Source organism: Ipomoea nil, unplaced genomic scaffold (assembly GCF_001879475.1).
Source record: "Ipomoea nil cultivar Tokyo-kokei standard unplaced genomic scaffold, Asagao_1.1 scaffold2144, whole genome shotgun sequence".
NCBI classification, from domain to species: Eukaryota; Viridiplantae; Streptophyta; class Magnoliopsida; order Solanales; family Convolvulaceae; genus Ipomoea; species Ipomoea nil.
The window spans coordinates 1,789,991-1,817,950 of NW_017618572.1; the positions used below are offsets into that span (position 1 = coordinate 1,789,991).

At 35.8% G+C, this 27,960-nt stretch overlaps 2 protein-coding genes across 2 annotated transcripts; one reads left to right on the forward strand and one right to left on the reverse strand.

Annotated features, from left to right (window-relative positions):
- The first annotated feature begins 12,696 nt into the window (after nucleotides 1-12,696).
- On the forward strand, nucleotides 12,697-15,191 carry LOC109148839. Its single transcript, XM_019296585.1, has 2 exons — nucleotides 12,697-13,227; nucleotides 13,303-15,191. Exon 2 carries the CDS (start codon nucleotides 13,321-13,323, stop codon nucleotides 14,992-14,994), a length of 1,674 nt encoding a protein of 557 aa, XP_019152130.1. The 5' UTR covers nucleotides 12,697-13,227; nucleotides 13,303-13,320; the 3' UTR covers nucleotides 14,995-15,191.
- Nucleotides 15,192-15,311: 120 nt separating this feature from the next.
- Nucleotides 15,312-23,860, reverse strand: LOC109148840 (probable cytokinin riboside 5'-monophosphate phosphoribohydrolase LOGL1). The gene is made up of 8 exons (XM_019296586.1): nucleotides 23,814-23,860; nucleotides 23,661-23,778; nucleotides 23,414-23,511; nucleotides 23,232-23,262; nucleotides 22,803-22,902; nucleotides 22,303-22,373; nucleotides 17,067-17,210; nucleotides 15,312-15,572 (listed from the first exon to the last, which is right to left on the reverse strand). The coding sequence occupies exons 2-8, from the start codon at nucleotides 23,754-23,756 to the stop codon at nucleotides 15,492-15,494; spliced, it is 621 nt and encodes a 206-aa protein (XP_019152131.1). The 5' UTR covers nucleotides 23,757-23,778; nucleotides 23,814-23,860; the 3' UTR covers nucleotides 15,312-15,491.
- Nucleotides 23,861-27,960: the final 4,100 nt, after the last annotated feature.

Consider the following 27,960-nt stretch of genomic DNA (forward strand, 5'->3'; position numbering starts at 1 on the left):
AACTCGAACCCTATACCTTAAACCTAAACACTAACCTAAAAAACCTAAACCCTAACCCTTAAATTGTAACCCTAAATCTTAAATTTTAACCACTAAACCCTTAACCCTAAACCCCAAACCTAAATTGTTGCTGGTTGCTTGATGACTCTGAGAGTTAGGAAATGATGCTTGATAAAACACTGAATGCTGGCAGAATGCAGGAACTGAACTGCAGTTTTAGAAGTGCAACAGCAGGTCTATGGTTGATGCTGAAATCTATTGGTGCACCTAGCTTGGTGGATCAATGGAGAATTTAATGGATGGTGGAAGGTTGTATATCGGAACCACAACAGCCTTCTAAAGCATCTAATGTGGAAGGAGGTTGTTGACAAGGGGATGATCCCAGTTAGGGAGATGAATCCTTTTGTTAATTCTGATTGAAAGTTGACAATGCAGTATGTGTGTGGAAATTGGAATAACTGCAGCTATTTGATTTTGGGCTGCTGTGCAAGCTTTGCAGCTGGAAAACTAAATCAGAAGAAGGGGGCATATGGTGACTGATGTGCAGCAGCAATCTAAAACATTTAATGTGGAGGATTGTTGCAGTCATGAGTCCCAGAATAACTGCAGCAGCCCAAAGCTTCATGAAGTGGTGGGAATGCTGCCATGTGCTGATCTCACCATGGGAAATGATGCACCATGTTCTGATATGCCACTGAAGGTAATTTGGCTCAAGAGAAATCAGGATCAGAGGCAATTGATGGCTTATAACTGCTGAGCATAGATCTATTGCAAGCTGAGAATTATTATTTGAGCTTTGAATAAATGGCTAAGGAGTTGATCTCTAGCCTGTTGAACCTGGGAATTACTTCTGCTAGAATCTGAGAAATTTGATGGCAGTCTGAGGGGTGGAGGTGCTATGTTTGTGATGATGGAGGTATAAGGAGGTCTACCTAAATTGGTGGACTAACTCTTGATTGGCCCATGGAGCTTGGCCGACAGATTAGCCATAAAGAATTGAATCCATTGAAGTTGTGCTTAGATGATGTTGTTTCCTAAAATGGCTGTGGCTTCCATTGGTTTGGAGATATATGGTAAGCTAATTTAAGCTGCTAGAACATAATGATGAGAGGCTGATGTTTCTTTGCAGCAGAAAAAATGAAAGATTGAGTGAAAGAGGATAGTTCATTAAGTTTGGTGGACTAATGGAGGATGGTGGGTCTCTGTTTGGCTGATCACTATCTCTGATTAGAAGGAGGGCAGCCAGAGATTCGACCCTTGGATCTTTACTTGGCGGATGAAATGAAAGGTTGTAGGTCTCGACCCCTGGACCGCATGTGACAAATAAATGGACAGATGAGAGCCTCACTTGAGCTGGGCAATGATAAATAAAACTGGGCTTGACTAATTGAATTAATTCATTTTGGGCTTTTATTAGCTGTGACTGAATTAAATTCATTTTGAGCTAGTTGTTCGGCTGGGCCATATGGACAATGTGAAAGGAAATTAATTCCTGTTGGTCTCTGATGGGCCTAATTGTTTAGTCTCATGGACTAAATAAAGTTGGGTCAATGAATTATCAGCAAGATGGGGTGAAGGAATTAATTTGGCCTAGAGGGCCTGAGAATTAAATGGCCGAATGAGCCATTAATCTATTGTTTTTTTGTAAGCCTTTTCGGCTTTACTATTGGTAGCCTTTTAGGCCTTATCATTTGCTAGCCTTGTTGGCCTTTAGATTGTTTAGGCTTTTTAGCCCATGTAAATTTAAGCTTTTTTAGCCCTTTGAAATTGTATAGCTCTCGGGCCACTTGTATTTTGAGCCTTAGATCACTTTTGGGCCTAAGGCGTTTGTAAGGCTTTGGCCTCTTTGTTTGGTGAAATAAAAAGCTTCGGCTTAGTTTTTTTTTCTTTTTTTTTTTCTTTTTTTTTTTAAACCTTAACCTTAAACACTAAACCCTAACCCCTAAATCAAAACTCTAAATCTTAAACCTTAACCCTAACCCAATTGTAACCCTAAACCTTAAAAAAATCTTAAACCCATCCCCTAAAACCTAAACCCTAACCTCTAACCCCTAAACCTTAAACAGTAACCCTAACGCCTAAACCCTAAACCCCCAAAAACCCAAACCCGTTGGCGGAGTTGTTTTGTTGCATTGTGGTGCAGAGTCGCGGCATTGCAGCATTGCGGTAGTGTAACATTGTGGCGCAATGAGGCATTGAGGCATTACGTTGAGGCGCGTTGGCATCACGGAGGAGGTTCTTTGCCATTTATGTTTATGTCGTTTGAGCCTAAGTGTTAGGCCTTCATATGTTAGTCTTTTCTATGTTAGGCCTTCTTTATGTTAACCTTTTTATGTTGGGCCTTTTAGTTGTATTTTTTACTTTTTTGACTTAGTTGGTTTTGGCTATGTGTGGCCTTGACCTTCAGACTTTGTAAGGGTTTTGCCCTTGTTCTTTAGTATTAATAAAGTTCTCATTTCCTTAAAAAAAAAAAAACCAAACCCATTCTTCTCCAAACACATCTCTCTACTTTCTCTCTCTTAAGGCTATAATTTTCTAAAATTCCAATACTACCCAAAATTCATAAACTCATCCATACGTTCATATGCGAAACACATATATTCACACATTGTTCATGCATATGATTTTTCCGGCGGGGCATGATGGCTAAGGCAATGACGGTGCCTCCGTGGTGGCTGGCGATCGCCACTGGTCAGTGCCAAAAATTGGAAATTCTAAACCTGTCCAGAATATACAAATCGAAGGGGAAAATATCCAGACAGAGCAAATCGATGTGGAAACTATAGATCGTGAACAAATGGATATAGAAAACATAGAAAGCATTACAAAAAATCTCCAGAACGTTCAGAGCGATCGAATTGGGGAGGAAAATTTTACGAAAATAGCAGGGAACTCAGATCGCTCTGCAGTAGGGCCAGAATCTGGATGAGCAGCGTAGAGAAGGTTGATTGTCGGCGACCTTTGTAGAGATGCTGAGAAATCGTTGTGGTACACCTGCGGAACGACAAATTGAAGGTCATACAACTTCTAACCTAAATTCGAATATGCAAAGGAAACATTTAGGTAAGCGAATCGTCTCGATTAAAGAGTCCGATTGGATTCATCTAGCAGAAAAGAAGATGAAGGTAACATTGATAGGCAAATTCCTAAGGGAGAAGTCTCCAATCAAAATAATTAGGGAAAAATTCTAAAGAATTTTCCATCTCACTAGCACGGCACATGTAGGATCCTTTGATGCAAGGAATGTATTGATTAAGTTTACATAGGAGATAGATTGCACATAAGTTTTTGTGAAAAACAGAGTAGAAATTGAAGGAAGATACGCCCAATTTATGCGATGATCGTCGGACTGGAGTTCGAGAAGTGACTTGCCATTTGCATCAGTCTGGATTACTCTGTTTAGGTTTCCATTTGGGAGGCTTTTAGCTTTAGATGCAACCACAATGCGAAGAACAAGACCGGGTGTATCTCGAGCGAAGGTGGATATTAATCTACTCCATTATCGCTAGGAAAATGTTTGGATTGAAGTGGAGAGTCAGGGAGAAGAGGTGAGAGGATTCTAGCAAAAGATTGAATATGCATATGATCTGAAGTATTGTGTTCATTGCAAGAGATTTGGTCACAAATCGATTGAATGTCGAAATAGAAAAATTAGAGAAGATCAACCAACGACGGATGTGGCGAAGAACGGAGGCGACAGAGCTGTGGCGGCGAGGCTGGTGGAGGAAGGTGATTGCCAGAGGGTGAGGTTGCGAAGGAGGACCAATTGTGGAGGAGGCGGTTAGGGAAGAAGAATCTAGAACCAGACTTGGGTCGAGTCGCGGGTCTAGGTCTGGGCGTGGGTCTGGGCGGGGTCAGGCGAGTGAAGTTGGGCTCATAATTTGGCTCAAGTGGGAGAAGAAGTGGGCCAAGAGGGAGAGGGGGGGAAGAGGAACTGGACTCGCTGGCGTATGCTTTAAGATGGGGAATGCAAGAGGGAGAATTGGAAGATAGGCTTAGTTATGATCCAAATAATTTGGATGGGATTATGTAAGAAAAAGAAAGGGGGAGATAGGGCGAAGAAGTAATTGGGACTGATTTAGGCATGGCCAAAGATGGGAATTTGGATAAAGAAATAACAGTTGGGCTTTTGGCTACAATTGAATAGAATGGGTTGCATCAATAGAAAAATTCGAATGGGCATGCTGATAATGGGCCAGAGGAATTATTGAATAAAATTAATATGGCCCAAGAGAAGGGGCAAGCTATTGGAAATTGCGAGATGGAAAATTTAGTTGGGCCAGGTTCACAAGAGTCTAGGAACACGCTGGTGGGTTAAGGAAAAATTGGAAGGAAAAAGATGAAAGTTGCAAGGGCTACAAATGGGTTGGGAGTCCAAACAAGGGCAATAAGAAGGAAGGGCAAGGACGGATAATGCATTTCAATTTTTGGTGGCGCAAGGAGGAGATTTGGAGGCCCAATAAGGTAATGCTAAGTTCTCATCTTTTGAAATTAATTGTGTTGAGCAAGAAGCCCAGTTGGGCGAAAATAATGAAATAAAAAATGGGCCGGTAACCCAACAGAATTTAAATGCTGTGGATTTTGGGCCTAGCGAGGACACATTGGGCTGTATGGCTGATGAAATAATAGAGGCTGCAGTTGATATTCAATTGAATAGAATTGCTACCAAAGTTATGGCTGAAGAAGGTGGTATGATAGTGAAGCTGGGCCGAAATGAGGAGAAGAATTTGGGCTTAATAGCCCAAATTAATATTGTTGGTTCTAGTATGAAAATTCCTTGTGGATTTAATTTGGGCCTAAAGGAGTTGGGCCAAATTAATTCCAAACTTAATCCTAATGCCAAGAAATTTGAGTATTGTGAGACGAATAGAAGTGCCAAGTATATACCATCAAATAAGACTTGGGACTTTTGTCATACTAAGGAGGATAGGTCTGCAGACCAGGTTCAACTATTGAAGTCTACTTCATCTAGCCTACTTGAGTCGAGAGACTTAGAGGGATTACTCTGTCCTAGAGTTTCATCTTAGTTGCATCATGGAGATATAGGGTCTGACTTAGAGTACGAGTCGAGTTTTGGATATTCAAAGTATGGTGATGGTTTTTTTATGATGAGGAGTACGTTGAGCAGATTGAGTGCAAGCATAGAGGATCCAAGTCAGGTAGTGGGCGCGAGAGACATGCCCACTATGAGTTTAGGTACAGGTTTTGATGTTGTTTAGTGGGCTTGTTACATTTTCTTTTGAGACATGGTATGGTCCAGTCTCTTATACTTGTATTTGTTTTTGGAGGTTTTAATAAAATGGTTGGGTTTCCTTAAAAAAAAAAAAAAAAAAAAAAAAAAAAAAAAAAAAAACCTAAGCCTTAAACTAAAGTGTTTTTTTACATGCACCCTCGTACTATGAGTCATGTTATTCGTATGATTAGGGGTTTCACTAGATGCATTCATAGGCCCTTCCCTTTTACTTATCTCGTGTGCCCTGTAGGAAGGAAAAAGTGTATTTACTTTTCATCTGTGGTAGACAAAGTTAAGGCTAAGTGCCTTGGGTGGTAGTGTAGGTTGTTATCTAAGGGGGGCGGGGGGAAGCGATTCTTATCACTTCTATTTTGCAAGCTATCCATGTACATCTTTTTGCAACTTGTGCTCCTCCTAAGCAGGTTATCCTGGATCTTGAGCGGTGCTTCGCAAGCATCTTTTGGAGGCAGTCGGGAGGTGCTCGTTACAATTGGGCGTCATGGAAAACACTCTCCATCCCTAAAAAGAGGGTGGTGTGGGTTTCCTTGATCTGGATCTGATGGTACGTACATCTAGTGCGAAGTTATGGTGAAATTTTCACACGGTATATTCTCTATGGGGAAATTTCATGAGAGCTAAGTACTGCAACCATGTTCACCCAGTGGCGAAATTGGTGCAGATTTCAGATTCACACACTTGGAAGCGCATGCTCAACGTCAGGAATGAGGTGGAGGCAGTCTTGGGATGGCGCCTGACTCATGGTGATGTTAGCCTCTACAGCTGGTCTGGACTTGGATCGCTAGGGTGTCTTTACCCCTTCCCAGGGGTTGAGTACTCTGGTGAGTTGTTGTCTAATTTAATTCAGGATGGGGAACTGGATTTGTCTGCCTATGATGACTTTTTGCCGGCTGGTTTGGAGGCGGACATGTCCCGCCTAGGCCAACAATTGGCTGACATTCCTATTTGGCAAGTAGCTACGGACGGTTTGTTTTCTTTCTCTTCTGCAAAATCTTTGTTAAGACCTGAACCTGTGAATTCTAACCCTCTTTTGAGCATTTGTTGCCATAAGCATCTGCCCTTTAAGATGTCCTTTTTGGTCTGGCGAGTATTACGTGGTCGTTTACCCACTGATGATGCTATGACTAGATTTGGGCACCTTATGGTTCCAGATGTTGGTGCTGCCATAATCCTATTAGGGAGACCATTGATCACATCTTTTATGCGGGGGACACGACCAAAGCTGTGTTGGGGTTTTTTTATAGGGTCACTTGGCCTTTAGTTCAGTCATCATGGTCTACGGACTTTGTTGACTGGGTGGAGGCGGGTGGTTACAAGTAACCGTCTTGTTGCCTTTGTTATCAGGTTGCCGTATCTCATCATTTAGGAGTTGTGGAAGCATAGAAATACGTGTTTGCATGGCAGGGGAGTGCTGAGTCTGCCCCGGGTGGTGTATGGCGTGGCCAAGGGGATGGTGGAGTGTCTCTTTAGGCGGTGGCCGAGGGAGCACATTCTGCCACCAAATTGGTATGCCATTCTGTCCTACATGGATTCAAATGTGCATCGGCGTGTGGTGCGTGCTATTCAATGGGGTCATCCTCCAGAGGGCTCTAGAAATGTCAATCTTTCATACTCTGAGTCTGTGGCTGGGACTGCTACCTTGGTGCGTAACCGGGGGGGGGGGGGGGGGGGGGGGGTTCTGCTATGGTTTGGCCATTTTGGAAGTTGATGGGTTTCGGGATATTTATCGAGTTTTGTCTCACTGTCTTGAATAGTGTTTAGTTGAGGGATTTAGATCTTTGGTCTTAGAGTCGGTATTGCCTAAGCTTAAGGGATATGTTGACACCTCTGTTCCGATTCCTTAGATCCTGGACTCTGATGTGTTATAACTCTATTTTCTTTGCTCTTGTGCATCTGTTTCCGTTCTTCAGTGTCTACTGCAGAGTAATCTCCTTATGGCTGCCTTAGCAGATTGGGTTGTGGGTAAGTATGGGGAGTTCATCTTTCATAGTCTGTTTGACCTACCTCCGAGGGTTCGTGCATTAATTATTTATTATGATGTCCCCTCGATGTTCTTTGAGGATGATGATCCACATTGATTTGATTTTCTTGATGAAGTTGAAAAAGAAAAGAGAGAAAAATGAAAAGAAAAAGAGAAGAATGAAAAGAATAAAAAAAGGAAAAATGAAAAAGAGAAAAAAATAGAAAATGCGAAAGAGAGTTGGTATTGCTGGTTGCTTGTTTTGGAGGCAATGATGGCTTGGCTTTATGTCAGGTTTAGCTTTAACAATGCAGGTGTCAGGGGTACAAGATACACCTTAGTCCGGGCAGAACGGTGGTCAGGCAGGATTTATCAAATCCGTTGACTTAGTCATGCTTGCTGCTGGCCAATAGTAGCTGAACCCCATCCAGATTTCAGGTGAGCTTGGAAATACAAGGGGTGTCTGCATTTCTTTCGTGTCTTCTATTTTCCTGGATACTAATATTAATTAATTCATTCATTCTTTACCATATACTTACTAGTTTAGTTTTATTTAGTTGATGTGTGCATGTTTTTTCTTCTTTGTATGCCTCTTTTAACTTTCTTTTGGCTTTTCGATGTATGTTTGGCCTAGGAGCTTTCTTGGTTTGGCCATTGTGGGCTTTTCTTTGAACAGTTCATGCCTCAACGTCGGTGTTTACGGTAAAAAGTTGCACCCTGTCCCGGGCTGAATGGTGGCCGGGTATGAATTAATCAAATCTGTTGGTCTGACCAGACATGCTGATGACCAATAGTAGCTAATCCCGTTGGGGTACAGGTTGCTGCTAGTTATACTGATGTTGTTTTGATGAGGCTTGCGTGCCATGTTTTTTGGGCTTGTGCCATATCCTGCGGACATGAGTTTTGTTTATGGCCTGCGTGCCATATTCTTACTTTCGGCCTGCGAGCCATGTTTAGATTCTTTATATTTTATGATCGGGTGGCGTTTGAGCCAAATTTTGATGGGAGCATGTGTCTCGTACTTGATTTATTTCTTTATGGCAGCATGTGTGTTTCAATTTTTTGGGGTTCCTAGCAGGGGTGATATGTCTATGTTCTGCTGTTATGCTGCCAGATTTTCGAGTGCTGACTGAAAGACTTGGGCTTATTAGAGGATCCTCCATCTGCATTTCTGCAATTATTAGTTAGAATATTTTATATTTTATTTATTTCATTCTTTAGACCTGGCTTATTTTTTGGGCTTTGGTATATTCTTTTATTCACTGAACGGAAGAGCTTCGAGTCCAAGGCCAGATGACCTCGACGTAATGGCTAGTGCCCTAAGGGCGGTACGAGGTTCGACCTCGCCTATCGTCGAACGAAAGAGCTTGGGTCCAAGGTCGGATGACCTCCACCTAATGGATAGTGCCATATGGGCGGTATGAGGTCCGACCTCACCTATCGCTAAACGGAAGAGCTTCGGGTCTAAAGTCGGATGACATTGACCTAATGGCTAGTGCCCTAGGGGCGGTACGAGGTCCAACCTCGCTTGTCGCCGAACGGAAAAGCTTTGGGGTCCAAGGTCGGTTGACCTCGACCCAGTGGCTAACACTAACAATTTGGGGTCCAAGGTCGGATGACCTTGACCTAGTGGCTAACACTAACAAGGAGCCGACCCCCTAGCCCTTGAGCTTTACCAGAGTGAAGCTCAGCCGAAAGACGTCTAGCGCGTGATCAAGGAGACGAGACCTAGCCCTTGAGCTCGGACGGGGTAGAGCCCATGTTTATTAAAAGGTCCGCCAGAGTAAAGTGAGGAGTTCAAGTCCTTGCATTTATTTGAGGTTTGTACCTCAAGCTTTGGAGGTCCACCGGAGTAAGGTAAGGAGCTAAAGCCTTTACGTTTATTTGAGTTTTGGACCTCAAGTTTTGGAGCTCAACCAGAGCAAGGTGAGGAACTCAAGCCTTTGCACTTATATGAGGTTTGGACCTCAAGTTTTGGAGCTCAACCTGAGTATGATGAGGAGTTTTGGAGCCTTTGCACTTCGTGTGAAGCTTGGGCCACGAGCTTTGGAACTCAACAAGGGCAACGTGCGGAGCTCAAGTCTTCGCACACATAGGAGGTTAAAGTGAGGAGCATAATACAAGGAGCTCAAGGTGAGGAGCTCAACACGAGGAGCTCTAAGTTTGGAGATCAAGTTCTTGAGCTCGATCAAGGCGAAGGTTAGAGCTCAACGCAAAGTGAGGAGCTCAAGTTCTCTTGTCCGGCCAAGGGTAGGAACCAAGACCTTTGAGGTCGGCCAGAGCAAAGTGAGAAGCTCAAGCTTTTGGAGCCCAGTCGCGGAAAAGTATGGAACAGTCGTATGGAGCACCCCAAAGGCGCCCAAAGTCAATGGCATGGTCGTGTCGGTGCCAAGCAATGTATGTTTTTTTTGCACAATGCAAAACCTAAGGAGCAATTGTGGGGCACATAGATGGGGATATCACCATGTTGATCAAGGTCAGAGCAGGAGAACTCTCTTTCACTGACGACTTCTCGCAGCTCAGAGAGTGGGGGGCTAATGACGGATATATTAAGAATGGATCCTGATCGAAGAAAACTGACCCGAAAGAAGATGGAGAGCCGACCTGGGTTAGCTAAGGTATTCTTATCATCTTACGGATCACACTATTTTCGTGGAGTTGGTTAGGCTTATTACTTTAAATAAGCATCATATGTCATTATTTGGGAACATCATCTTAATGACTTAATCTTTATCTTCTACATTGTCTTGTACTTTTTATTACACAAGTATTCCTTGTAATAGCATTAATACATAATCAATATAAGATTTGTCCTCCGTGGCTTATAATCTTTTATCTCTCCATTACATTACATTTACCATTATCTTTCATATTGTTATCCTTTACTTGTCATATCTTTAATTAATCGAGTTAATTGATTCGAACCCCGGGTCAATATAATCCATCATTATTAAATAAATTTATAATAAGAATGGAAACATTCACACTATATATATATATATATATATATATATATATATATATATATATATATATATATATATATATATATATATATATAAACTAAGAGGTGTGAATGAGTGAATCCTTAGATGCATACATGTTATGTACTAGGACATCTTCATGCTATTTGGTCATTTCAAAACACTATATACTGTTTTATCTACAAGTGCACCTAGTGGAGAATGTTAACTAACTGAGGGTAAGTAAAGACTAATTTCTTATATTTATTGTGGCCTTACTTGGTCTAACTATATGTGGCTTGTGGTCTATTTGTACCCGATTGCTCTCCTAAGTGGGAGGTGAAAGGTTCGAACCTCACTTGAGACAAGTAAAGTGTGTATATAGGATATTTCCTTCCTTATAATAAAAAAGAATATATGTACATATTTGAGAAGTTAAAAGTATTATCATAATATCTTGATTCACACATATTTAAAGATTAGAGAATTGAATGGACCAGAAATTGCTATAGCCTATAACTATTAGTCTTTTTTTTTTTTTTGCTTGAATATTCCTAGTGAAGAAGTTTAGCTAGTAAAAGTAAATAAATAATGAAATTGGTGAATTGAATATAATGAAATTTGTTATAACTACTACCAGTTCTTTCCTTAATTAATTCGACCGAGATGAAAGTGACCCATAAGAAATGGTAATAATAGAGGATGAAGCATACGGAATAAAGTGTAATGATAACAACAATTTTAAATTTAGAATAAGGATTAAATAGGTCATCCAATTGCGCAATATAATGTAATTAGACTAATGAACATAACAAAAATATTTAATTGAATCCCTAAATGAACTAATTTCATGCCATTAGTCCAATTAAAAGGATCACGGGAACTTGAAAGTTTAGAATTAAATGTAGAAAAATATTATACATAGATAACTACTATCTATATATGACATTAACTCAATTTGAAAATCGAATGATCAAGGGTGATCAATTTGAAAGTTTATGATTAAACGTAGCTAAATCACTATACTCGTAGGATCCTAGATGATATTAACTCCAAAAAAAATCCTTTATATAATAAAGCTATATGGTTTGGGAAATAATTAATGTTAAAATTAATGTCACAACATCCTTTATTATAAAAAATAAAATAAAAAAATTTAAAAAAAAAACAAAACATTTAAAAAATAAAATAGCTATATATATTATATAATCATATAAAAAATATACTTTTGAAAAATAAAATAGCTATATATTATATAATCATATAAAAAATGTGTTCAATTAGCGTTTAAATTTACACATACAAAATTTGAAATTTGCTTTCCAAATGTAATTATCTTAGTTATTATTTATATTGTGAAAATTATAATATAGATAAAATACAATTAAGAATAAATCAATGTAATTATGTAAATTATCTCTATAAGTTTATTTGAATATGCACATAATTAGAGATCATATTAACCGTACAAAATTATAATTAAAATTTTAATTTTAATTGTAATTTTGTATTCTATAAAAATAATAAATACTTGACCAATGGAAACTCAAAAATATTATTATATCAAATAATTTAAAATATTTTAGTTATTCTATTTTTTATTTATATTTAGGGAAAATGGCACTTTTTACCCCTGAGTTATATACTTATAGCACTTTTTCCCCCTCAATTATTTAGGTAAGCACATTAGCCCCCTCAATTATTCTAAAAGTGGTGCTTTATCCCCCCTGATATATTAAATTGACATTTATACCCTTAAAGTAAACATTTTATTTATTTTACTACTCCAACAAATTATTGCGTATACGTAGGGATGACCACGGTTCGGTTTGAATTGAACCGGATACTAAAGCAATCGAATTAATAGTTTACGGTTATAATTCAGATCTAGAACTCAATATTTAAATGTCAATTTATTAAAATTATGTATCAAAAAAATTGAATCTTGAACCGTGAACCGGCGGTTCCAGATCTGATTTGCGATTTTGAATCATCTTTATTTTAAAATTGTATTTTTTATTTTAAAATAGTCTAAATTCAACAATAAATGTATTTTATTTTTTCAGTTTGGAACATGAACCGTCCGTTCCGGTTCACGATTTTAACAAACTCTAAATATCGAATTTCGATTCTAAATTGTAATTGGAATATTTCGGTTTGGTTGCTATAGTGTTTGTTTAGTTTGAACCATAATTTGTTGGAGAAAAAAAATAAATTAAATATTTAGTTTAAGGGTAAATATGTCCAATTAACATTTCAGGGGAAAAAACAGTCACTTCAATCATTTAGGGGGAAAAAACACTATAGGTATATAACTCAGGGGAAAAAAGTGTCATTTTCCCTTTATATTTATAATAACATAATTTTTTTTCCGTGCATTACTAGTAATAATAATAAATAAGAAAATTACAGTGAGACAAAAATCACTGAGAAAAGAAAGTAAGGCATAACCTCGACGTCAACATATTCGTGTTTCTTTGATTCGGTGACTACAAAACCAACTGCAGTTTAACGATGTCGGTGGGATTCCACTTTGTGACGCTGATTGAAGTCTATACACCAACTCACAATTGATACACACTACCTATTGATAACTACATAGTACCAACTGAAGCAAAACAAAAATTGATAATTAGCCCCCAAAACTCTCATAAATTCTGAAATTAAACCAAAACATTCCCAGATCTGTCTCTATTTTCCTCCATATTCTATAGCTTCCTTCAAATCTAATCAATGCATGATACATACATTATACATACAGACATACCCTCCTTTAGCGCTATAGTACCCAGATTCTGGAAACCATCTTCAAGATCCAAGCTTTCTTCACAACCCAATTCTTCTTCCAAGAACTTCTGGAGAGAGAGCGCATAAACGGAATTCTTGAGTTTAGATTCAGTCATTATTCACACTCGCAACTACAAGATCCAGTGTTTCCTTCAAAAACAAAAGAAGATTAAAGCTAGCCCGCCATTGAAGTTTGAGGCATTGTCGAACTTCAAGATCCAGTTTTTCATTGATTAAAGGTGTCTATGGAGTAAACAGATCAGAGGTGAGTGAACCCTTTAGCTTCAAAATCTTCAATTTGGAAAGTTTGTGTTCATCTGTGTTGTGAATGGTTTGGATTTGAGTAGGGTTTTGTTGCAATGAGAGAACAGAATTCAATAACTGATCCAATTGGGCAAAACATAATTAAGCAGATAAGCAATGTGTGTTTCTCAGTGTTTGTGTTCTCTGTGCTAATCTTAACTATGATTGCGGTTACATACCAACCCCCTGATCCCTGGGAATCTGCTAGAGCCCTAACTAGGGTTTTCACCGAGGTCGGAAATGCCACGTTTAAGACCGACAGTTCTATCCTGAAAACCGGTGAGGATCTCATTGGCATTGCCAGTTCCCCTGCTGTGTCCCCTGCGTTTACCGTGGTCCCAATCACAGAGGATACGATTGAGAAATCCGAAGGGAAGCTCCCGAATTCGACTTTGAAATCGAATTGTGCGGATGGGGATGCCATCAATTGCTCGGATCCTAGAGTCATGTTCACCGTCGAGAGGTTTAATTTCAAGAGGTTTAAGTCCATTGTGTTCTTGGATTACCAAACTCCGGTTAATGGATCTCGCCCCGACGAATGTGATGTTGCCTGGAGGTATAGGAACAAGCGAGAGAAGTCGTGGAGGAAGTATAGGGATTTCCGGAGGTTTAGGATTGGATATACCGGGAATTGTAGTTATAAAGTGACTTATGCCGGGAAATGGCATTCGGGGGCAAATGCTCGTCCTCCGAGGGTTCAAGCTAATAGTACCGCTAGACCTGGCCCGAAAGGGAAAATCGCTCCGCCAGTTCGGGATGAGGAGATCAATGATACGATCCCCGTGCTAGCATCGGATTTGGCTTTTAGAAATGGGAAATACTTGTACTATTCTCGTGGCGGTGATCGTTGTAAAGGAATGAATCAATTTCTCTGGAGCTTTCTGTGCGCTCTGGGCGAGGCTCAGTACTTGAACCGGACATTCGTGATGGATCTGAGCATCTGTTTAGCGTCTACTTACACTCAGAGTCACAAGGACGAGGAAGGGAAAGACTTCCGGTTCTACTTCGATTTCGAGCACTTGAAAGAAGAGGCGTCGATTGTTGATCAAGTAGATTTCCTTACGGATTGGCGGAAATGGGACAAGACGCACAAGAAGAAAATCCCGGTAAGAAAGGTGGCTGGCTATAAAGTCACGCCAATGCAGCTGAGGAAAGACAAGAGCACGATAATATGGCGACAATTCGATGCCCCCGAGCCCGAAAACTATTGGTATAGAGTCTGCGAAGGTCCCTCCGCAAAGTACATCCATAGACCGTGGCACGCATTGTGGAAATCTAAACGATTGATGAACATAGTTACTGCAATTAGCGGGAGTATGGATTGGGACTTTGACGCTGCTCATGTTGTCCGGGGACAGAAAGCCGAGAATAAGGCGTTATGGCCCCACTTGGATGCCGATACATCGCCAGATGCCCTCGTCGAAAAGATCCAAAAAGCGGTCGTGCCTGGAAGGAATCTGTATATCGCCACAAACGAACCGTTCTATAATTACTTCGATAAATTGAGACCTCACTACAAGCTTCACTTGCTAGATGATTACCAGTATTTGTGGAGCAATACGAGCGAATGGTACAATGAAACAACCCAGCTGAACGGTGGGCGCCCCGTCGAATTCGATGGGTACATGAGGGTTGAAGTAGACACCGAGGTTCTTTACAGAGCCAAGACAAAGGTGGAGACGTTTTACAACTTGACCAAAGATTGCAAGGATGGGATCAACACATGCTAGCTAGGCAGGCTGCGTATCATTTGTGAGTTCATATATACCATTTCGCATGCTTTTTGGCGTACCCAATTTTAGAACCAAGATGCTAAGTCATAAATTTATCAGGGTTGTTATTAGCGTGGATTTTCCATCGATCATATTGATTGTACCCCCCTTCTGTCATGACATATTTGTACAATATATTCAGTTTTCTAATACCACAATGCAATTATCTTGTTTCCGCTCATCTTCATTTGCTCTTTTGTGCTATAATACAGTTCCAAGCCACGCTAGATTGCATCGCGTTTTATTCTTTCTTCAGCTTTGGAAGAGTTTATGACGAGAATAGTAAATTTTTCCCTTCAGAGAATGAAGTATTCTTTTGTGTGTGTGTTGTGTCCCTTTCAACTGCATTTTCATGTTGTTGTGAATCAAGAAGAATTTCATACACAGTGCAGAAAAAAAAAAAAAAAAAAAAAAAAAAAAAAAAAAAAAAAGAAGACATGAAGCCTAACTAGCCATTAGCTACATTCTCTACTTCCAGGACTATCTGCATTCCAGCTCTCTGATGATGCTACTTGATCCTGAAATGGTTCATACTCCTGCATTGACAACGCAGAAATGTGGTAAGTGCAGGGGTGTTCATTCAATTAACCGAACTGAATTAATAAAAAAATTTTAAGCTTTAACCGTTAATCAAATTAAACTTTTATTACCGAATTAATTGAACCAAAGTTGTTTTTTTTTTTTTTTTTTTAGGGGGGGTGTTAATCGATTAACCGAAAGTTTTTTTAGCTAAATTTTTAAAATTATAAATAAAAATTAACATTACCAATTACATCAATACCTATAATAATATTAATAAATCTATAAGAAAAATATTTAAAAAACAATACAATAACAACACTTATAAAAGCACAAATTTAAAAAGTGTAAATATAAATAATACTGTATTATAATAGTCAACCGATATTTTCAAACTGAATTAATCATTAATCAAAATTTTATAAAACCTTTGACCATTAACCGAATTGAAATATTTTAATTAAAAAACGATTAACTAAAATTCATCGATTTAGTCGGTTAATCGAAATTTTGCCATAGTTTGCACACCTTAGGTAAATGTGTGTAGCAGCAGCCTCCATTATCAAATCTTATAAGTTTTTAGTTTGGAAAATTATTGAGTCTACAATTAACAATGAAGTATCATAACACCCTTAAATAAATAGATATGCCATGCACTCTCTCTACATAAGACTCAAGATTATTTTATATAGAAAATCGACTCCTTGATCTCATGTTTGGAGTTTCACAACATATCATTTGTTATGATCTACCTTGCAAGGTAAACTATACATTGATATAGAAGTTTATTTTGTGTATTCAATGTTCATTTTTTAAAGATTTAATTTTAATTTACTGATCAATATACTACCTAAAAATAAACATTCAGTAAAATAAAAATGATCGTTTATCAATAGTCTATAATACAATGTGGACCATAATTCATAGTATAATTTGCTGAAGTTTTCAGGACTTGGCTTGTGGCGGAAGATTATTAACTAAGGGTGCGTTTGGTTCATGGGGTTAAACATAAGAAATGGGAATAAAAGTCATATACATTGTTTGGTCGACAACTTTTTAAAACACAATATATGATTCGATTACCCCTACAATTACAAAACTCATTACCTATTTTAAATAAGATATCATCATTCCATTAATTCAGCACTATCCCTCCTTATTTCATCCCCTCGTTATTTCTTCACCTCATCACTCGTCTCTCCTCACTTCATCGACTTTCTCATTACATTGCCTACATACTCACTTCATCCTCACTTTTAAAATCAATTGCATTGATTTTTTATTTTGTATTTTTAAAACCTTTTATACTGATATATGATCATACATAATCAAACATCAATATTAGTAATCATTTCAATTTCACTTTACTATTAAACATGTAAAATAGTTTCAAAAAAACTCATTCCAAATACCAAGCATTTTATTCCCATTCTGATTCCGATTCTCATGTTCGAACCAAACACAACCTAAATTATATTGTGTAAAACATGAAGTTGTGATTAAGTTATTACCTCCATCTTGTGTAGGAGTTCTCCAGCATTTGTTGCTGATATCACAATGTTTCTTGCTGATGGCCTAATAAAACCTTCTTCTACACCCTTGTCGAATAATCCCAGTAAGCAATCATAATATCCGTCGATGTTTAGAAGTCCAACCTGTTTAAGGAAAATTTGTCATAAGATATTTTTTTTTTTTTAATACCAAAATCTTATTATTGAGGGATAGGAAGGTGATGATGGACCGATGGTATTTCGTTCGATATATGAATCAAATTATAACTCATATATACTATATAACTTAGAAATATTTTACTTGAATTTCAATGAAATTCATCGCTAATATAAAATTCGAGTTAATTTCAAGAATTATCAATTTTTATTTCCGATTTTCAATTGTACCATATATGGTCTATTGACTATTGACATTTATCAATTTTTATCATCGACTCTCAATTTAATCATAAATGTTTCATTGACTATTGATTTTGTTTCAAATTTAATCGTCTAGTTAAATATCAATTTAATAAACATTAAATTTAAAGGTAATAATGTAAAAATTTTAGTTTTTCGCATTCCTAATGATAAACTCAATGTATTAAATTTATGATTTCAATTTGTCCATCTCAAAAATCCAATTTTTTACATTATTATTCATAAATTTAATGTTTAATAAATGGACATTTAACTGAATGACCAAATTTAGAACAAAATCAATAATCAATGAACCATTTATGATCAAATTGAAAGTTGAGAATAAAAATTGATAAAGATCAATAATCGATGGACCATTTATAATCCAATTAAAAGTTTAATGATAAAAATTGATAATAATCAATAATTAATGGACCATTCCTAGAATTAACTCTATAAAATCCTTTTCGAGATTCATGGTTTAATTCAGATAATATAAATTTTGCTTGCCTTTTTGTATTATAGAACACGACAATTATGAACATAACAGATGCTACAAAATACAAATTATACCGTGGCTCAGGGCATAAGGTACTTTGTTGTGTGCATAAGTTGCGTGATTTGTATACTTTAAGATGTTTTATTTATGTGTTTAAGGTGCGTGGTTTGTGTACTTAAGGTGCACCATTTTAATACTTAAGGTGCGTCAACTGTACAACCGCATGAGAAGCTATACCCACATCTAAACCCTTCCCATTATATATATATATATATATATATATATATATATATATATATATATATATATATATATATATATATATATATATATATATATATAGGGAAGGGATCAGGTACGGGTGGTGCTTCCTGTGCGGTTGTGGGGGTAGACTCACATTTAGCATTACACTGGCGCACTTTAAGTACACAATAGACGCACATTAAACACACAAACAAAATACATTAAGAACACAAACTCAAGTATTTAAGTACAAAACTCACGTATCTTAAGCACAACCCTCACGCACCTTAAGCACAAAACTCACGTACCTTAAGCACAAAAACACACGAACCTTACGTTTTAACAGCTCACATTAAGTACACACTCACGCACATTAAGTACGAAACTCATGCACCTTAAGCACAAGACTCACGCACCTTAAGCACAAAACTCACGCACATTAAGCACAAAACTCATACATTTTAAAGTTTCAACAACAACTCACATTAAAGTACACATTCACGCACATTAAGCACACAACTCCCGCAGCTTAGGCACAAGATCACTCACGCACCTTAAGTACAAAACTCACGTACATTAAGCACTACAGACCCACGCACATTAAGCACAAATCTCACGCAACTTAAGCACAAGACTTACGCACATTAAGTACAAAACTCACGCACATTAATCACCCGCACAACCGCACGGGAAGCATTCACCCACACTGAAACTTAAACCTATATATATATATATATATATATATATATAATGGGAAGGGTTCAGATGCGGGTATAGCTTCCCGTGCGGGTTGTAGTTGACGCACCTTAAGTATTAAAATGACGCACCTTAAAGTACACAAACCACACACTTTAAGCACACAAACAGAATACCTTAAGTACACAAATCACGCGCCTTAAGCACACAACAAAGCACCTTAAGAACACAAACCACGCACCTAAAGTTTTAAAATGGATCACCTTAAGTTTCCCACAACTAACACACCTTAAGCATACAAATCACGCACCTTAAGAAGGAAAACAATGCACCTTAAGAAGAAAAACAACGCACCTTAAGAAAGAAAATCACGCACCTTAAGTTTCAACAACTACTCACATTAAGCACAAAACCCACGCACTTTAAGCAAAAAAACAATGCACCTTAAGTACAAAAATCATGCACCATAAGCACAAAAACCACACACCTTAAGTTTCAACAACTGCTCACATTAAGCACACAACTCACGCACCTTAAGCACAAAAACCACGCACCTTAAATTTGACCTAGATGCAAAAATTACCAAAATTCGATCCAAATTGACCTTTAGGGTCAAGTTCCGGTGTGGTCGTGCGGTCACACAATATTAGGTACGCATAATTGAACTACTAAGTGTTTGAAAATCACCATTAGGTATGGTGCATTTTTTAATGTGTGTTGCATTTTGTGGTGCATTTGTGTATTTTATTCTTATGCATTTTCAAACATTATGTGGTGCATTTATGCATACCTAATGGTGCAATCCGCGCCGGCTGCACAGAAAGCTCTGTCCTCATTTGAATCAGTATATATATATATATATATATATATATATATATATATATATATATATATATATATATATATATATATATATATATATATATATATATATATATATATATATATATATATATATATAGGAGTGATCACATGTGGTCATGTTGTTAGGTGTGGTCATATGGTCAATTATAGGCCATTAGATTAGATAGATCCAATGAATCATATTAATCAAGATTTTTTCAGTATTTTCGCGCACATTCTCCTACCCAGCGAACTGCAAGGGTAAACTCGTCATAAAACACCAGAGTAGAGGAAATCACATTGTTGTGTATTTTATTACACTATTGGTGCATGTTGTCAACACTGTTGGTGTATTCTGGAAGCCGACCGCTATAAATGGCCATTGTAATTACCATAACACGGGAATACGCCATTGGTGTGTTTCACTGTGGTGTGTTTTATTACACTATTGGTGTATGTTGTCAACACTGTTGGTGTATTCTGGAACCCGCCCGTTATAAATGGCCACTGTAATTACCATAACACCCCCACTTACCAAAACGCGCGAAAATTTTCAAAATTACCATTGCCGTTAGATTAAACTGATTCAACGACACAGATACGACCACACGACCACACCTAATGACATGACAACATATGAGCGCTTTTCTATATATATATATATATATATATATATATATATATATATATATATATATATATATATATATATATATATATATATATATAGTTGTCAATAAAAATTGAATTTATATTGCTTAAGTGATGAATTGTTAATATCAACTTAACCCCGGTGGAATCGTTTAAAAGGACTTGCTTAGACTTTTAATTAATTAACAAAATTTAAACAAATAAAAGAAAAAAAAAAAAAAAAAAAAAGAGTGACAAAAGTCAACATCACAAGTTGAATAGTGGAATTTGATTAAGCTTTAATGCATTTTTATTTACAACTTACACCTAATTTGAGGGATCTGTTTGCTCTTCCCCAAATAAATAATTAAGCAATGAAAACAAAAGACTTAATTTTATATACTCCGTAGTTTTTATGTATATAAGTATATTAATTAGTACATTATTGTATAATTAATTAACTAATATATGGAGTTAAAATTAGTGAAGATATCATCCATCTTAGACAGATTAAGAAAAATAATTCCGGATTTGGTGTGTCGTAGCCACTAGCCAGGATATAATCCACGAAGATTGGGAGATCATGTGACTCTAATGAGAATATTTGCCATATCTTTAGTGATATAAGATCTCTTTTTTTTTTTTTTTTAAATGTCATTCTGCACCATGAACTATATCAGATTATTCGTGCCGCACCCTAATCTTTCATAATGTCTATTTCAATTCACAAAGCATTAATTTTCTTTTCATCTCTCTTTTTTTACAAATTTTTGGTGAGATTCTTTTATCAAGTTAGATTGTTGCAAGATTTTTTTTAAAGTAATAATATGTGAGAGTGATCACCAGTGTAAAGTGTCTAATGAAAGTGTCTTAATTTCATGCATTCGATGGCACTACACATGCCTCCCGATTGCATGCATAGGTTGTAATCTTTTGTTCTTTTTAATTCAAAAATTATATTTTTTGTTAAAAAAAAAAAAAAACATGAATTTTCTCTTTTGTCTGTCACCTCACCTTCTCTTTCTTCCAACACAACATAAAAACTTCTAAAATTAAAAAATCATAGTTGAGAGTTCTCTAAGTATGGTATGCACAAATAGAAATAAGGGCTGGACTACAATTGGTAAAAGATTAATAATAATGCTACATTTTGTTACAAAAATCATTTAATATTGGGTTATTAATGTATTTAATTTAATTATTTGTTATATGTATGATTATTATGTAAATTTTATTATTACTCATTGTAGAATCGATTAAAAAGTTTCTCCCTCTCGGATTTTTTTAAATAAAGAAATCTTATAGATAATGCCACATATATAATAGAAAGTTACAAGCAAAAATAGTATTTTGTATGTTCGATACAATGACTAATTCCCTTGTTAAAGTGTAGACACTTATAAGGGTAGGATAACTGACTTAAAAATTTAAAACTGCTCCATAACAAAGGCTAATGGCCAGTTTCTTAACGTTTAGAATAAGTGATTTCTCTATTAAATTAACAGTGAAATGAAGTATTTGAAAATTACTTATGCAGATTCAACCATGTACATTTGGAACATTTTATTTCCATTCTTTAGCAATCACAAAAGTATGATGTTTCCTTGTTATATTCTTGAAAAGATTTCTAGATTTAATTTCCCCCATAATCTCTCTACCTAGCTAGGCCCTATCCTTATAATTGCCAAAGAGATATCATATACCCTATCCAATTCTATCATATCATATCATATCACATCACATGTATATGTGGAACATAAAATATACAAAATTATAAATATATACACAAAACATGTACTTCAATCTATCATACGTTAAATTTTTAATTGAAATAAAACGCATACTTCAAATTGAACAAACAAATTTTATTAGAATAAATTAAAAATATAATGAGAAAGTAGCTAGGTAACTAGCAGAAGGTCTTACTGGTTTGTCATGAATACCAAGTTGAGACCATGTTATCATCTCCAGCGTCTCTTCCATAGTTCCATATCCTCCTTCAATCCAACACCAAATCATATTTAATTACAAGCTAATTTAAATAAGGTTCTTTAATTCCAGAACTCTCTCTATATATATATATAATCATAATCAGGTGAGAACCAACCTTAATCTGTGACCCTATGAACTTCTAAATGATTGCACCGCAACTACTATATAATTGCACCGCTACAGCTCCCAGACATGTCTGGGGGACCTTGTGTTGCAATTGTATCCAGGTGTACGTAGTACAATCATATAATAAGTGTGGTGTAATCGTTCAGAATTAGGCATGTTTCCACGTTAAATTCAGTTCGCACCTCTATTTGCTGGTTAAGTAAAATTGGTTGGTTCGTTCATTATATTCATCAAATTAAAAACACAGTTTATATATTGTTCAATAATAATTTCATGTATGTTAAGGTTGTTTATTAGGGTTTTGTTACCAGGAAGCGCGACAAAAGCGTCAGCTCGGCGAGCCATCTCAGCCTTCCTTTCGTGCATATCAGAAACGATTAATACTTCTCCCACCGCATGTCCCGATATCTGTTCTATTATACTATATATATTAGCAATATTAAATAGTTTTTGAAAACTCTAGCTAGTAACGAAGACCTAACTTTATTTTTTAGAGACCGTCATCAACATTTTTGAGAGGCAGGGTACTGCACTTGTCCTTCACCGACTTCCGTCTAACAATTTTCTAGTCACTAATTGATTGACTTGACCTTTACTGGCCTCAGCCCAACAAAACATTTTTTGTATGACTTAAAATTCGGGCGTGCATACACATATATACATACATGTATGTATATATGTATATATGCACGAGCGTAAAGAAGGAGAATTATTGGGATAATGAATGAAATTGATACCTCTACCGGAACAAGAGCTCTTGGGATAACCCTGAAGAATATATATCCAACATGAAAAAACAAAAATAAATTTAAATGACTCTATTAATTAATAATTTTCATTTATTATTTGAGTAAATCCCTTTTAAAGATGAGTAAAATAAATAAGTAAAACAGTGATAAGTAGGAGAAATTGAAGTTACCCAGTAACATTACAGCCACCATCATGAACAGTCTGAGAAACCAAACCCATAAGACCAGCACTTCCCCCTCCATAGATCAGATCGATTTTCCTCTCCACCTATAATAATAAATATTTAATTTGTACACACACACATATATATATATATATAAATGATGAAATATGTAATTACATACATATATACAGATTTTGTATGTATTTGATAAAAATTAAACACAGAAATAGATGGAGTTATGGATGAGGAGAACCAGTTCTGTTCCAAGATGAAGAGCAGCATCACTGAAGATTTTCCTGTTGCCTGGATTACTCCCACAGAACACACAAATCTTCTTGAATTTGCCCATTTCTTTGTTGTTGATGATGATGAAGATGATCCTGGCCTTCAACTCTATATATGGGTGGGTGGGGGTTTCTCCTAGAAAGAGAGTTCACTTTTGTGGTCAACATGGTTACTCTTATTGATGTGATTATATACACGTTTGTAGGGTTAATTATTGGGTGTGCCGGTTAAACTATCATCTACTTAAAAACTAAGGCAAAAACTAATAATAAAATGAAAAAGTTATTTATTTCCGTCCAGTAAAATTATTCTTTGACATGTCACGTCATGATTTATTAAATATTATATTGCGAGATTGTGTATTTTAATTTTTTTTTTGTAGTTTTTTTAATGTTACTGACTCTATTATATTGGAGTATTTGTTCAAACATATTTTTTCAACCTATTGAAGCCTTTTTCTGTATCTAAGTATTTAGTAGATTCATTTTTTTTTAAACTAGTAATGAGATAAGTAAATTCATGAGCATTGTGAAAGGGCTAGTTAACTCATTAACATCACGATATAATTGACTGGTTTATAAGAGCAACCCCAATGGTTATAGATTTTAATTTGAAAAATAGTAGTTGTACTCTATAGAGTATAACTCCCACAAAATATTTAATTTTATTAGATGAAGGAAAAGGAATGCAAAAAAAAAAAAAAAAAAAAAAAAAAAAAAAAAAAAACATGGCTTGGCTTATTTTATTAATCAATCAAAGTATGACACATAGTATAGAATAAAAAAAAGTGAAGTAGAAAATGAGAGTCCATGTAGTATTACTCAATTCTTTGAATTTTTGGCAAGATTTTTTTTGGTTGGGTCCATTAATTGACAACTAACCACTCTTAGGACAAGTGAAATGCACACTCTTTGCTAGCTAGGCGTGCAAGTTTTCCCTACACAAGCTTCTTTTCTTTTCGTTTGTACTTTTTCTTTTCTTAACAAAAATACCGAGCACGACGGAAAAAGCTCAAATTGTCTATTTCTTCTCTTCTCTATTATATTCTAAATCAGCAAATATTTATGAAAATCTATGAAAAATTCCTTATTGGAGATGCCCTAAGTAATCACTAAATATAATCTTACATATAGACTTTTTAATTGAATAGTTAATTACTTACAATATGTCATGCCATGTAACATTTTATCACCACACTATTTAAGAGAGTTATACTATATGTACTCTCACATTCTATTCCATTTTCTACTCCTTACTTACATGTCACCATTTGATTTATTCAAAAAAAAATGTGAAACATAATTTGTATTACTTTATTTTCATCTTCCTTCAATAAAATCAAGACACATGACATGAGTTTTACTCCTTGGAGTGTATATATCATTTTCCCTATTTAACATTTGATCAATGTACTATTTTGGTGATTAGTTAATAATTTTGTGCTTTATATACACAACACTTGATCTAATCAATACTTTTTGCTGTCTGCGTGCTATTTATTTATATATTATTAAAAAGAAAGTAAAATGGCAATCAGTGTAAGAATGACCTGCATGACATGTAGGCAGGCAAGGGGTGGGTCCATGGGCCATGAGATGAATAACTCATTTTTGCCACCACTTTTGATAAAAGTCAAAGTGTATTCTCTCATTTAATTTCATTTTCAACTTAATTATTATTTAATATTTTGGTTGGTGCACCAGCCACCAGCAAATGCCAAAATTAAGCAACTCTTCTCTTCCCTCACCTTCTTAATTGGAATTTGGCTCCTGATTCATCTCCTTTAGGGATGTCAAAAGAGCGGGGCGGGAATGGGGACATACACAAATTTTCGTCCCAATTTTTTCTTCTATTTTTCGTCTCTGTCTCAATTTTTGTTAAGAAAAGAAAAAATCTCATCATCCTTATCTCAACGGAAAATATATAGGGACACGTACGGGGAGTTTCCTTCCCCATTTATAAATTATTTAAAAAATATTAAAATTTTTAAAATATATATTTACATATATATTTATATTCATTTTAAAGTAATACAAAGTATTAAATATTTTACAATTATACATGTTATCTAAAGATGTATTTCATAAGTACGACATACAATAACAAGAATGTTACTAAAATTATATATAGGGAAAATGGCACTTTTTCCCCCTGAGTTATATACTTATAGCACTTTTCCCCCCTCAATTATTCAAGTGGCTGTTTTTCCCCCTAAAATGTTAAATGGACATATTTACCCTTAAAATAAATATTTTATTTATTTTTCTTCTCCAACAAATTATGACCATAATTTGGTTCAAACCAAATAAACACTATAGCAACCAAACCGAAATATTCCAATTACAATTTAGAATCGAAAATCAATATTTAGAGTTTATTAAAATCCCGGAATGGACGGTTCATGTTCCGAACTGAAAAAATAAAATACATTTATTGTTGAATTTAGATTATTTTTAAAATAAAAATAAAATTTTAAAATAAAAACGGTTCAAAATCGCGAATCGGGTCCGGAACCGCTGGTTCACGGTTCAGGATCCAATTTCTTTGATTCATAATTTTAATAAATTGAAATCCAAATATTGGGTTCTAGATCTGAATCATAACCGAAAACTTTTAATTCGATTGCTATAGTGTCCGATTCAGTTCGAACCGAATCGTGGTCATCCCTACGTATACGCAATAATTTGTTGGAGAAGTAAAATAAATAAAATATTTATTTTAAGGGTATAAATGTCAATTTAATATATTAGGGGGAAAAACCACCACTTTTAGAATAATTGAAGGGGCTAATGTGCTTACCTAAATAATTGAGGGGGAAAAAGTGCTATAAGTATATAACTCAGGGGGAAAAAGTGTCATTTTCCCTTATATATATATATATATATATATATTAAGGGACAGGGTAGGGCGTGGAGAATATGTACTCCCCATATATGTCCTTGTTCCCGATTGGGAATTAAAAAAATTTCTCATCTCCATCCCTTATTTCCTATTTTTATCTCCATTTTTGTCGATGTCGAAGCAAAGAGTCAGATACATGATTCCCGGTAGCTACGGGTACAATTTATGTGCTTAATCTCTTTTAATTTGTAAAAGAGTAAATACTCAAAATGGTCCCTCGACTATAGCTAAATTCACAAATTGGTCCTCGACTTTTAATTTCAACCAATTAAGTCCTTAACTTTGTAATTTTGACACGATTTGGTCCTCCATCTATTTGACCGTTTGTTGACCGTGATCGACGATCTCCAGAAGAACCTTCAGCTCTCGTCGGAGCACGTGGAGGCCTCCAGGATGACGTTGCACTGGTTTGGAAACACGTCGTCTTCTTCCCTCTGGTACGAACTCAACTACATTGAATCCAAATGGAGGATGAAGAAAGACGACCGGATTTGGTAGATTGCTTTTTGGCAGTGGATTTAAATGTAACAGTGCGGTCTAGAAATGCAACCAAAACCTTAAAAAATTGACGATGGAGCATGAAATCGCATATATATCCTCAAAAATCACAGTCAACAAACGGTCAAATAGCCAGAGGACCAAATTGTGTTAAAATTACAAAGTTAAAGACTTAATTGGTTGAAATTAAAAGTCGAGGACCAATTTGTGAATTTAGCTATAGTCGAGGGACCATTTTGAGTATTTACTCTTTGTAAAATAATTGCCAAAGCTAGCCTACAAAATAAAGGTTTGATATTAAGTCTAATTTGATACCTAGTTGTCTCTTGCCTTTCCTAGCTAGCTAGCTTAATCATACACCCATACCCCTATATATGGGAGACTAGACTTATATATGTTGTCTTTTGCAAGTTAATTGCAGATTCCATTGAGGGCCTTAGTCAACATCTACTTAAATATTCCAAATCAGATCATCATCTTCCCTAATTGGATTTCTTATACTGGTTTTGATATTTTTATAAGCTATAAAGCTATTCAAGCTTACCAAAAACTTGTAATTCAAGCGCGTGAAAGGGCAGAGCTTAATTCTTTTTAAGTAAAATTTTAAAGTCACACCTTATGAATATAATAACATCTATTAAAATAATTCTTTTAAAATGGGTTTGAATACAAGACATATACACAAATAATTTCGCTGATAGTGTTTAATTTGACCTTATGTTTATTAAATAGAGCATTATTAGCAACATATAATATTTAAGTTTTTAACAATCATTCAGGTTCACACTTTGAGTCTTGGAAGCCCAAGAGTTCTTAAGTCTCATGGATTAACATTAATTGTTATAGGTATCTTAAAAATATATTGTGAT